The following is a 12,201-nucleotide window of genomic DNA, read 5'->3' as shown; positions in this document are numbered from 1 at the left end:
AGATTTAGAAGAATAACAGTAAATGCTTTCCAGTTTCCACACAGTTGGCTATTGGGTAATAGCTACTAGATTTAAAGATTTAGTCCTATGAAACAGTGAAAGTAGAATCCCACGAGAGAGAAAAAGAGAAATTGCACAGATCATGACCATCATTACTATCATCACTACTTCAACCCACATTATACAACTTAAATTCCAAACAATTCCCTCTTTAGCTTTCTTCTCTTCTCCTCCTTCCACCTCCTCCCTCCTTTTTGCACCCTTTTCTTTTCCCTCTTGCTCCCTCAATTCCCCTCCCACCCCATGTCTCAAGTCTTCTCCTTTTCTCTCTTCCACATCAGGACACCTCACTTACTTCTCAACATTTTTCTATGTATATATCTTGAAGGTTAGCTCAAGTCCCCTTCTTTTCAACAAGTTCATCATGCTCCTTTATTTCTGATATGGCTTGGCTCGCCCTTTTTTAGTCTTAGCTAAGCTCGCAACAGAACCTGATAGCAGTGCGAATTGCAGAAGAAAGTATAGAGCCACGAGGAGGAGGAGAAGAGGTTAGAAACTTTAAAAGGATGGGTACAAGGATTGTTAGTTGTCATATTTTCATCCAACTCATGACTTATCTTTTGCTCTGTTCAGGTGATTAATTATCTTTGACATTTTTTCAACATCATAATTATGTCTGTCTTTCTTATTCATTACTTCAGCTAGTCTCTATTGTGAAAAGGGTATCTAATTCCATCTTTTATTTCAACTAAGAATTGCTTTCTGCTTTATTCTGTTTTCATGAGATTCTAAACCTGTTCATGCATGCTTTCTTTGTGTCTTCTATTTTTTTTTTTTTTTTTTTGTTTGGGATTCCAATCCATCTGAATGTTGTTAACTGCAATTCATTAAGTGCATTTTTTTTTTTTTTGGAAATGTTTCATGTTTAAACTTTGTATGTATGTTGATAAGCTGATCTTCATATGTAGGTGCATTTTGTTGTGAATTTCCAATTTCTTATGTTACTATCCAAAAGGACTTGCTTTCTACTGGCACATTTTGCTTCTAAAAAAGAGAGCACAATGCTAATGCATTCAAAGATTTAACGATGGCTCAATTAATTATTCAAGTTTCTTCTTTTCACTACGATCCTTCCTCAAATCTTGAATTGTTGGAGTATTTTTAGAGGCTGTTCTTAGCACTTGGCAGTTGGGACTCTCATCATTCAATAGGGCGGTTACGTAAAGTTTAGTTGCTTTAATAGTATAATGAAATCCTAAACTAAAGTCATTTCTTAATAGTTTCTGCAATCTATTCGGTTAATGGATGCTTCTGTTTCTGAAAAGCCATCCTCCAACACAACAAGATGCATTTACCTAAAAAGTAAAACATAATTTACTAAAGGATGTTCATCCATACAAGGATGAAATCATGGAACTATACATTGACAAAGGCAGAAGCAATCAATCCTAATCAGGGCAACACGTTCTCATCATAGTCTTCATCTCTGTTGGAAAGAATTCTGTTGTTTCATTGAGTGTGTGCCATACTCACCCAAGAAAGCAATTGATCAGTTGAATTGTTCTGTTTCCAATTCCAGCATCAGTTGCCAGAGAGAAAGAAGCAGAAGTGCAGAACAAAATCCCACACCATAAAGTAGGAAAATTGCAAGCTTTTCTGTCAATCTCCCCAACAGAGAAGGATATTACAACCCCTATAACGACACTTCCAACAACAAATCCTCTGAACCCCACTGCAACAAATCCAACTTTAAATCCAACAGTTTCAAATCCTGATTCAGCTTCAACAACAACCAATCCAGCCAATCCATTGATGACAACGTCTCCTCTATCTTCAAGTGCAAGCTGGTGTATTGCAAGCCAATCTGCGTCACAAACTGCATTGCAGGTTGCATTGGATTATGCCTGTGGATACGGAGGAGCCGATTGTCAAGCTATTCAGGCCGGTGGCAATTGCTACTATCCAAATACAGTTCATGATCACGCTTCTTATGCTTTCAATAGCTACTATCAGAAGAATCCAATTCCAAATAGCTGCAATTTTGGTGGCACTGCTGTTCCTACTAGCACTGATCCAAGTAAGTAACATTTCCATGAAATGTTTCTACTCAAACACAAGATATAATCACTCTGCAGATATGAACACAAGAACTTGCCGCCTGTGCATTTGCTAGTTCCTTTTTGCATTAAACCGAAATCTCATTCAGGCAAGAAAGTTTTCATTGAAGGGCTGAAACTTTTTGGCTCCGTATAAGGATTAATTTTACTTTGTACTCCAAACTTAATTTTGAATCCTGTTACACTATAAACCATTATATTTGTCCCACTTAAATCCAATCAGTAACAGTTTTAACAAAACTAATGGAATAGAAGACCATGCCCGCAATGTACACATATGCCTCAGCCACTCTTAGAGTGCAAGGTATTCAAAATTGAAGCTTAGATTACAAAGAAAAGAAATGTTGGTACATTCTTTTTCTCTTAATTCTTTATGCGTCTATGGGTTGCAGGTTATGGGACCTGTCAATTTCAATCCACTAGGTAAGCTCCCTTCATACTCACTACAATATTTAATTTCGAGTTAATTTTTTTTTAAGAAAAAAAGAATCATCCACGCATGGTACTTAATTGGGAAAGAGTTGCTTTCAATCTGCTTTGGACTTTGCAGCACGAGCTCGTCCATATTGAATACTACAAATTCAATGGGATCAAGAGTATATGGAGCTGGTCCTATCACCCCAACCAGCTCAGGAGCTACTTTGGCATGTTGCATGATACATCTACACATCTTAACTTTTTTGCTAACATTTGCTATCCATCATTCACAGATGAAAAGTGTTAAGAAGTTATAAGCATGTTCAGTTGTAAACTTTATGTGGCCTAAATAGGATTGCAAGTCATTTGTGTGGGTGCATGCAGATTTTTTTCTTTTTTTTTTTTTTTTTTGGGAAAGATAATATGTATAGGATGGACGGTTGAGTTGAGTGATAGGAAAAAAAGGGACAGAGGCATTTGATGTCAAATTGGTGATCATTTTAATCAATTGCCGAAGTGACATCTCACAAAAGAAAAGAAAGAGAAGCAGGAGAGAAAAGTAAAGGCTACTCTGTACATGAAAGATGGAGCAAGCTGCTAAGGATTTTGCATTGGTAGAAGCTTCTGGCTTTGGAGCAAGTCTTCCTTTTCCTTTCTTGCTTTCTTTTTTTGGTTTTCAAGTTTTGTGAAAAAGGTCAGAAATATATTAGTGAAATTCTTGATCATGCATAAGCTAAATTGCTTGCCTATTGAAAATCATGTTCTTGAGTAATTTTCTTTTTGCATGTGCACACTACATAAATTTTTAGATGATTCTTAAGTGCAAAATTATCATGGCAAGTCAGCCTTGTCCTTAAAATCTTGTTCTAAGCCAAGTTTTCATTTGGATTCTGTATTAATTTTAGACATACAAACCTGAGAAACGGATGAAGGTGGGCAAGGCAAGATGGAATGGAACATGTAGAGAACTAAAAAGTGAATAAAGCAAAAGGAAAAGAGTGCTAAAAGAGTAAAACGACAGCCTCTAGGCTGATTCGTTCATGGGTACACAAGAAGAATCCCAGTCCCAGGTGCTTTCTGCATCAGCAAGCAAAAAATAAAAATTCTCCACTTTATTCATGGAAAAGATGTTTTGACTTATTGTCATCCAAAAGAAAAGACTCAAAGCTCCAACAATCAAGATGGTTCTAACACATCCTTTTATTATTATTATTATTATTTTTTTGGTAAGAAAGAGAAATTGCATAAATTAAGCAGCACTTAAGAGAAATTACATCCTTTACTATGACATCCTTTTCACTTCTTCTATACAAATCTACAATAGTGGCAATTGGGTTCGTTTGGATTTTAGAACTTTTTTAAAAATAATATTCTAAAAGACATTTTCTTAAAATGTAATGTACGCGAGACAAAAATATCTACTCAAAAAATGTACTAATAGGATTAGTGGAAGGTCATACTCCAATATTTTAAAATTGGGACAACTGCAATCGCAACATGTTCCCAGTTGGTGCGAAAGCCACAAGTCCCAAGGCCCACAAAACCATCTTTGGATTACATTTAAGCCAAACAAACGAAAATAAAAGGGGACGTCATTGTTCTCCATCCAAAATTTGGACATTAGCTCACTATCATTAGAATTGATACGAAGGCAAAAAAAAAAAAAAAGAATATTGGAAATAGGCTTTTACATAATAAAAGAAACTTTGAATGTTGCTTCAAAAAGCTAACAAATAAAAAAAGAGTAAATCTTATATACGTTGACAGTGTATCTTATGAGATTTACTCTTTTTAGATTAATCTTTCTTACACTGACAGTGTGCTATCAGTGTAGGAAAGATTAATCCAAAAAGAATCTATAGAAAAATAAATTCAAAAGATAAGAATAACAAATTAAATAGACAGGTTGATGAATATTTGCAGGGCTCCGTTTGTTTAGCATTATTCTATCTTTTTAGTTCATTTAGATGGAATTTAATTGCTGTGAAGTTTCTAGAGCTGTAAACGAACCGAAACGAACCGAGTATCTCATGTTTGAGCTCTGTTCGTTAAGCGATTCGAACTCCGTTCGTGTTCGTTCGTTAACTTTCGAACTCTAAACCTGTGTTCGTGTTCGGCTCGTTAAGTAAAGTTCGTGTTTGTGTTCGGCTCGTTTAACATAAACGAGCCGTTCGTGAACACGCTCGAAAAGTTCGAATCTAGATTATTCTAGGCTTTAAATATGCCACACAAATCATTAATCATCCTAAAAAATAATTAAAATACTAAATGACTAAATTCCATTATTCAATAACTGCATAATCAACATTAACATAAAAACAACAAATAAAACAAAGTAACTCCTTGTTCGCGAACGCTCGTTAAAATTCGCGAACATGTTCGTGTTCGCTCAATTATTAAACGAACATAAAAATTCGTTCGTGTTCGTTCGTGTAAGGCTTTCGAACGAGCCTTTAACGAACACGAACGAGTCGAAACGAACCGAGCTAACGAACAACTCGGTTCGTTTAACAGCTCTAGAAGTTTCTAAAAACTTGCGGTAATTGAATTTAACTATATATACTGCTAAAGTTTAGTTAAACATTTTATTAACCAAACTTGAAATGATGAAACAGCTTATTTTGGAATGGAAGTTCCAGTTAGAGAGGGTTTGACTGGAAGTTGCTCACTTTTAGGGATTGAATTGATACATTGACCTATTTCGAAGGGCTAAATCAAAATCCACCCTTAGATTTAAGCCAAAACAAACATACATGGGTTCCTCCATCCAAATTTGAGACTTCCTCTATCATTTTCTAGGGCAGAATTGACATGAAGGGAGAAGAAAAAAAAAACAAAGAAGGAAAGAAGAATAAGGCTCTTAGCGTATCATAAATCTCTATTATAGCAAAATGATCCTTGTTCGTTGGTACAGAATTGAAAAAAAAAAAAAAAAAAAAGAAAGAAAGATGTTTGGGGTGGAACATTTGTTTACGGTTATACTCTACAATGGCGTGCAAAATTCATACTGCAGATCGACTTTATTGTCGACACGACAGATAGATTAAACAATGGGGTACTGGGAGAGGTAAAGGACCCCTCTATCCAGGCCATTCACTATGCTTCTTATAACCAATGTTTTGAAAATCGGTCGGACCGCAAATTGGTCATAGCTCCGGTCCTATTCATATTTTGGGTTAACTAGACTTAAAATCGGATTAAACTATTCGAATTTTGTAGATCGGATTGAACAGTTGAACCGGTTATTTTTTTGTTCTTGTCTATTAAATTGAAAAAAATTTAAAAGATAAGTTTTCCTTAACATTAAAGACTGATTATTAAATATCACATCCACTCACTTTCTTTTCATTTTTGGCCTCTTATCAAGTTTGTATCTCTATTTTCTATTTTCTTGACTTTCTCCAAACTCCAATCTTCTTTTTTATTTTTAAAGTTGCAATCTTTAAATATAAAAAATGTGAATTAAAATTTAAACTCACAATGCCTAATTCTCATAGACGTGAATTTTGTATAATTTTGGAATATTGTGGTATTTTTGGATTGGATATAAGATTATTTTTTTAGTAAATTTAAGTAAGATTGAAATGAAATTTATTTGTTTCAACTTATAATTTTAACAATTTATTTGTGAAAATCCAAGTTCTTTGAAAATATTAAACTTTTCATCTCAAAAAGTTTTAAATTAGTCCAATGCATGTCTTATTTTGTGCATATATATTTATATAAATTATTTTTTAAAAAATTTATTGAACCAGAGTTAAACCGATCCGACCGATTAAATCTCAATCCGAACACTCTACCGGTTCAATCAACGGTCTAAATTTCAAAACATTGCTTATAACGTGTTCTATTCACTCCAAATTCAACACCTTGTACAACACGACATTCCATTCTTAATAATTCTTTCCAGTTTCCATGGATGTAGAGAATCAACATCTCCTCCAATCCCTCCTACCCTCCACCGCCACCCCCACTAACGCCGCAACCGAAGACATCTGCTTACCGATTCAATTCACTAGTAACTCGGCCAAAGTTTACTTGTCAAGTTCATCAGGGATCATTTCCAGGCTAGTTTTCATCATCTCCATTGGAATAGTCTCCATATGGGCAAACCATGAAGCCTCCAAGGGATTTTCAATATCCATTATCAACGAAGCTCGCGAAACATCCCCGGGAAAGCGTTTCGATCTTTTTTATGCGTCAAATGATGAAGCTTCACGTTTACTTCTCACCACAAGCAAGTTTGTTGAAGATTTTCTTTACCCTAACGGTAGTTTCCCTAAGAAGAAAGTCAACCATGTCATCCTCCGGCTCTCCAGCCGGAATTTATCGAGCTCCATCGTTGTTGACTCCGGCCAAGAACATGATCGCGGCCATCAGTTTGTTCTTCATATTAGTCCTTCAGTCTTGGAGGAGACAAATTTTAGCCATGCCATGTTCTTAGCAGTACAACAAGGCATGGCACGTATATGGCTATGGGATGGTCAAGGCAATGCCCCGTCAACTCTTATCAACGGCATTGTTGAGTACCTAAGCAATATAGCTGTTTCTTCCGGTGGGCTATTAGGTTTTGGGAGCTTGGATTTGGAATCAATGGAGAAAGACAGCAATTGCTGGAAGAGCAAGAATCCTAAGGCCGTGGCACAATTCTTGAATTACTGTGAGTTGGAAAAACCAGGTTTCATCAGACGGTTGAATCAAGCTCTGAGAAATGGATGGCATGATCGAACGGTGGATGATGCATTAGGCATGTCTGCCCAACACCTACGTGAAGTTCATCATAATTCTTCACCGATGTACCTATCCCACATTTAATTTGCTGGTTAAATTCTTCTAATTGTTATTTTAAGAAAAAAGTTGTTCTCAATAAGAAGGCACTAACATAGAAAATTAGTTAGTTTTCTTTCTTTCTTTTTTTTTTTTTTTTGCAAATTCAATTTTACTTTTCCTCTAGTGAGAAGTACTAGAAATAATATTTTAGATGATGGAATAGTACAAATAAATAATATAAGTATATGCCCCCTTGCTAGAAAAGAAGTTGAGACATTATTTCTATTTCACGTGTGAATCAAACAATTATTGGATGAAATTCACATGCACAAGGGATACTGATCACTCAAGCCTGGAAACAGACAATACCAGATGGAGATGTGAATAATCAATAATACGGGGCCAAATGATGAGGAAGGGAGCACAAAGTAGATACCTTCCCTCCCACCAATTTGCCACAATTAAATGTGACCTTATTTAAAAAATCCAGACAGCTACGTAGTGCAGTCGTGTGCTTCAATGGTGGTTCAATTCCTTCCAGGTTATCCTAAAATCTCTTCAGGCCTTCCCCCTCCCTATAGTATAAAAAGCTATCGTATAAAAAAAAAAAAAAAAAGTTAAGTGTATGTAGATCATATCAATCAAGCATCTTGCTTTACTTTCTCGATTATATTAATTGCCTTGTTTTATATTACGTAGAATATGCAAGTTGATTTTGTTAATTCTTTTTTATGTTAAGACCAACTTCTTATTTTAACAAATGCAAGCAGTTTTGATGACAACTCACAAGAGAAAATTTGACTTATGCATTGCGTTTGACCACTGATGTTGACTTTAGTAACCCTTTTTTTTTTTTTTTTTGGATAAATTCTGTGTACACGGGAGAGGGATGCTAATCCTATTTCTATTCATTAAATCAGCAAGGGAGACTAAAGCCTTACCTCAAAAACAAAGATACAAAAATGTGAATAAATACACGAGGAGTAGTCTTAGTAACACTAATTTATCAACTAGAATAAGATGATTCTTATCCGTGGAGATATGAGTTGGTGCCCTTTGCTACTGAGAGTTTGAAGCCTATGCCCTCCTAAAATCCACTTTTGCAGTTATTAGACCTTGATAGGCCAATTAGAGGACTCTAGTAAGCTAGTCAATGTTCTTTACAGAATTTTTGGGACCATCTAGTTTTGAGTTTGTTCGATGGGCTTTCAACCATTTAGAGGAAACATTTATGTCAACAAATGTTAGCTCAATTAATAAGAATTGACCATTTCATCATTAAAAAACAAAAAGGGATTTTGAATTCCATTCTCGATGTTACAATCACAAAAATTGTGTGTTTAAATTTCGATGTCACGACCATGTTGATGTACTCTATAAATGCCTCCGAGGCTCCGACCTCACCCGGTAGAGGTGAAACAACCCAGCTATGGTTTACCCACCCCAAAAAAAAAAAAAAATGGGGCTCGTTGAAATGGTACTATCTAAATCCTTATGCTCAATCTATCCCTCATGAGCAACTCGGTTGGTCTCAACAAGCCTCTTTAATAGCTGGTGTCCAGTGCCCGCAAGGGTCCGAGTCCCGTGGTTATCGTGTTCGGGGGAATGGGTCAGACCCCGCAAACATTGATCCGGACACTCACTCCGTCAGCAAAAAAAAAAAAAAAAAAAATATATATATATATATATATATATATATATATATATATATATATATATATACATATCCGGTCCTTAGGATGGACCGCTCTTGTTTGGGAGATCTGATTAGTTTGAAGCAAATTAGATGGGGCATACATCTCAAAAGCCCAGAGTTTCCAGTCTTCCAATCAATGGGCCGATATTGGAGCCAACTAACCCAACTGAAATGCTAGTCCCAGTGAGATTTACTAAAAATTGTTTTGTGCTTTGGGTTTGGACTAATGATTATTTGAAGCAGCCCAAAAAAAAAAATAAAAACCTGCACACATATGCCAACCATGTTATTTTATTTTTTTTTTAATAAAAGCGGGGTGGAATTTAAATGACGGTGAAAGAGAACAGGGAATTAAAATTCAAAATCTCTTGAAATCTCAATTTTAGTCATTAGATCAAAACTTTTTAGAATTTTCAACTAACATTTTATTTCTTATACATCACATTAGGGGTGCAAACGAGCCGAATCGAGTCGAGTTTTGAATTTATCGAGTCGAGTCAGGCTTATTTATATAAGAGCTCGAGTTCGAGCTCGAGCTCGAAAAATAGAGCTCGAGCTCGGCTCGATGTAAGAAAAGGAAAACTCGAGAGATCGACTCGTTTATCGCTCGCGAGCTTAGCTCGAAATCTGGCTCGCGAAAAGCTTGAGTTTCGCTCGATCTTCTAGCTCGCATGAAGCTCAAAAGCAGCTCGAATTCTAGCTCGTTTGGAGCTCGAGTTCGAACTCGAAAATAGCTCGAAAATTTCTGAAACTTTAAGCAAGAATACAGCATTTTTTCCCCATTTTTTGACAAAATTTGCGCATGAAATAACTACAATTTTTCACATATTCTTGATCTTGAGGCCTACAAATTATGCACCAATACAATCATAAATGTCCAAATGTCCACTAATACAAATTATCCAAAAATTATCCACTAATACAAATTATCCAAATGTCCACAAAAATCCATTAATACAAATTATGATAACTTCACTGATCAGGAATATATTTAGCATTGTCTCAGCACATATTTGAAAAGACACATCCCCTCAGTCTCAGTAGATTACCTTTGTAATCTTCCCTAATGCCAGCAATGGATCTACGAACCAACCTACAGGCAACATGCAAGAGCTCCTTCAATCCATCAAGAACTTCAAAAGATAGAAACATACTCATTAAAATGAAATTATACGAGGAAATACAGGTCTTTTAGTCCAATTTTTCAGCCAAAGCTCAAAATATTACAAGCTATCACAAATTTACAACACAAAATATCTGTTGTAGACAGCTTGATACATCCAATTGAAAAGATATATAGGCACAAAAGTTCAGCCCCAATTTCGTTAAGCTGTTTTAGTCTTCGTAATAACATTCTTTATTCTTAAATGGAACTTACCCAAAATTTTTAACTTTCCTGTTGACAAACAGAGGCTTATCCACAAAGGATGCAGAAAAAAAAGGGTATCTGCTTGCCAAAATTACAAAAAGCGACTAAACTAATTGACTCCACATCTAACTAAAATATCTCAAATCTCCTTTTGAAACGAAGAAGAGACATAAAGAATCGATGTACGTAAATTAGAAAACAGACTTGTCTAAAATCTTGACAATATACAAGCCAACAATAGTATTTGAGTACATAAAAATAGCAGACACAAAATAAGCTATTCACAAACATAGACCTCTCAGCAGCAACTCATATCCAACAAACATAGTTTAGTACCAGCAATTGGCCAGAACAAAGAAATACTAATAACAGAGAACTCACCTTCCAAATTCCAAAGAAAAGGAAAAGGAAAAGGAGGAAAAGAACCTCAGTTCATACCTGCAAAATCTAGGGAGAAAATCCAGTGGACTGCACTAAGAATGTTGGACACGGTAGGGAGTGGTGGAGATGGCCTCAATAGGTTGCACACTTGTGCCGCCGGAACAGCTTAGACAAAGCTCGGAGATGGGGATGAGCCGGGAAGCTGGTTGGGTTCGGATTTCGGAGAGTCCGTCAGTCAGCCTGGTGTGAGAAAAGAGGGAAAGTAAAGTGCTAGTCGAGCTGGCACTTGCGGTTGTGGAGCTGAAGCGGAGCTGGCGGAAGTACGGAAGTGGTGGTTGCTAAAGGAGGTTGCGCAATCAGATTGGGAGGTTGCGCACTCAGATTCTTGGCACTGTGGATCACCTTCCAGATCCTCGTCCGTCAGTCAGTCTCCGGCAGTGGGTTGCGCACTCAGATTCTTGCGCGGCTTGGAGGTTGCTGAAGTGGAGATGGCGGAAGCGGTGGAGATGCAGCTAGCAGTAGCACCGATGGCTGTGGCTGAAGTGGGAGGAAGTGAAGAAACTCGAGATGCAACTAGCGGTAGCAGCAATGGCAGTGACGGAAGTGGAAATCGGGAGTTTGGGACAGTCGATGGCGGAGGAAGAAGATCAATCGAAGGAGTGAGCAGAGCATACAAGTTAACCTAAGCGAAGGAAGGAGGAAAGTTTACCAACAGTGGCCGAACACGGAACATCGATTATAGCTTAGTGTGCAGAGAACATGTAAATTTTAATTGAATCAAGGGTATTTTTGTAATTTCACACTTACTCGAGCCCAACGAGCGGCTCGTCGAGCTATCGAGCCTAAGAAACGAAGGCTCGAGCTTGCCTCGTTTATCTTAACGAACTACTCGAGCTCTGCTCGAGCTCGGTCAACACGAGCTCGAGCCGAGCTTTGACTCGAGCAGCTCGTGAGCAGCTCGCAAGCAGCTCGAGTCGTCACCAGTCCTACATCACATAATAGAAGTGATAAACAGAATAATATGAAAAAAAAAATTTAAATAATCATTAATAAGAATGAATTAGAAACGTGTGATTCTGATTTCTTTAACAAAATTTAACTGTTATGAGAGCTGCAGTTAAACAATTCGACAGCTATCTGATCAGAAAAACTTTCTGAATTCTGCAGACAACAACATTTATTAAAACAAAAAAAAAAACCCAGAATTCAATTCAATTCGGGACGACGACAGTGTACTTGAATTCTAGTAGTAACATTCATACAAGTTCAGAAGATGAGGACACACCATATCATAATCCCCATGATTGTGCGCACGCATCTCGATGCAGGGAATGGTAGTTGCTAAGTAAATGAAATTTTCATAATAATAATAATAATAACTATTTCGTCTCCTTTACACTAACACTCACGAGTCAAACTGCACATGCCATTGCCAAACTTTTGCAACTTTG

General features: G+C 36.7%; 2 protein-coding genes and 1 long non-coding RNA gene across 5 annotated transcripts; 2 read left to right on the top strand and 1 right to left on the bottom strand.

The window, feature by feature from the left end:
- The first annotated feature begins 91 nt into the window (after nucleotides 1-91).
- Nucleotides 92-3,306, top strand: LOC140007792 (uncharacterized). Of its 3 annotated transcripts, none has more exons than XM_072051112.1 (5): nucleotides 92-388; nucleotides 468-548; nucleotides 1,580-2,077; nucleotides 2,510-2,540; nucleotides 2,668-3,306. In XM_072051112.1, exons 1-5 carry the CDS (start codon nucleotides 304-306, stop codon nucleotides 2,849-2,851), a joined length of 879 nt encoding a protein of 292 aa, XP_071907213.1. In that variant the 5' UTR covers nucleotides 92-303; the 3' UTR covers nucleotides 2,852-3,306. The 3 variants fall into 3 exon arrangements, with proteins under 3 accessions (XP_071907213.1, XP_071907214.1, XP_071907215.1); XM_072051114.1 differs by having other exon boundaries at nucleotides 338-388; nucleotides 468-633; XM_072051113.1 differs by having other exon boundaries at nucleotides 105-633.
- Nucleotides 3,307-6,449: 3,143 nt separating this feature from the next.
- LOC140007380 (uncharacterized) lies at nucleotides 6,450-7,349 on the top strand. Its single transcript, XM_072050131.1, has one exon. It carries the CDS (start codon nucleotides 6,450-6,452, stop codon nucleotides 7,347-7,349), a length of 900 nt encoding a protein of 299 aa, XP_071906232.1.
- Nucleotides 7,350-9,795: 2,446 nt separating this feature from the next.
- Nucleotides 9,796-11,554, bottom strand: LOC113689842 (uncharacterized). The gene is made up of 2 exons (XR_003448246.2): nucleotides 10,808-11,554; nucleotides 9,796-10,093 (listed from the first exon to the last, which is right to left on the bottom strand). It is a non-coding gene; the product is annotated as an uncharacterized lncRNA (long non-coding RNA).
- Nucleotides 11,555-12,201: the final 647 nt, after the last annotated feature.

This window comes from Coffea arabica, chromosome 5c (genome assembly GCF_036785885.1).
Source record: "Coffea arabica cultivar ET-39 chromosome 5c, Coffea Arabica ET-39 HiFi, whole genome shotgun sequence".
Lineage (NCBI taxonomy): Eukaryota > Viridiplantae > Streptophyta > Magnoliopsida > Gentianales > Rubiaceae > Coffea > Coffea arabica.
The sequence above is the reverse complement of the archived record's forward strand: the minus strand, read 5'-3'. Positions and strand labels throughout refer to the sequence as shown.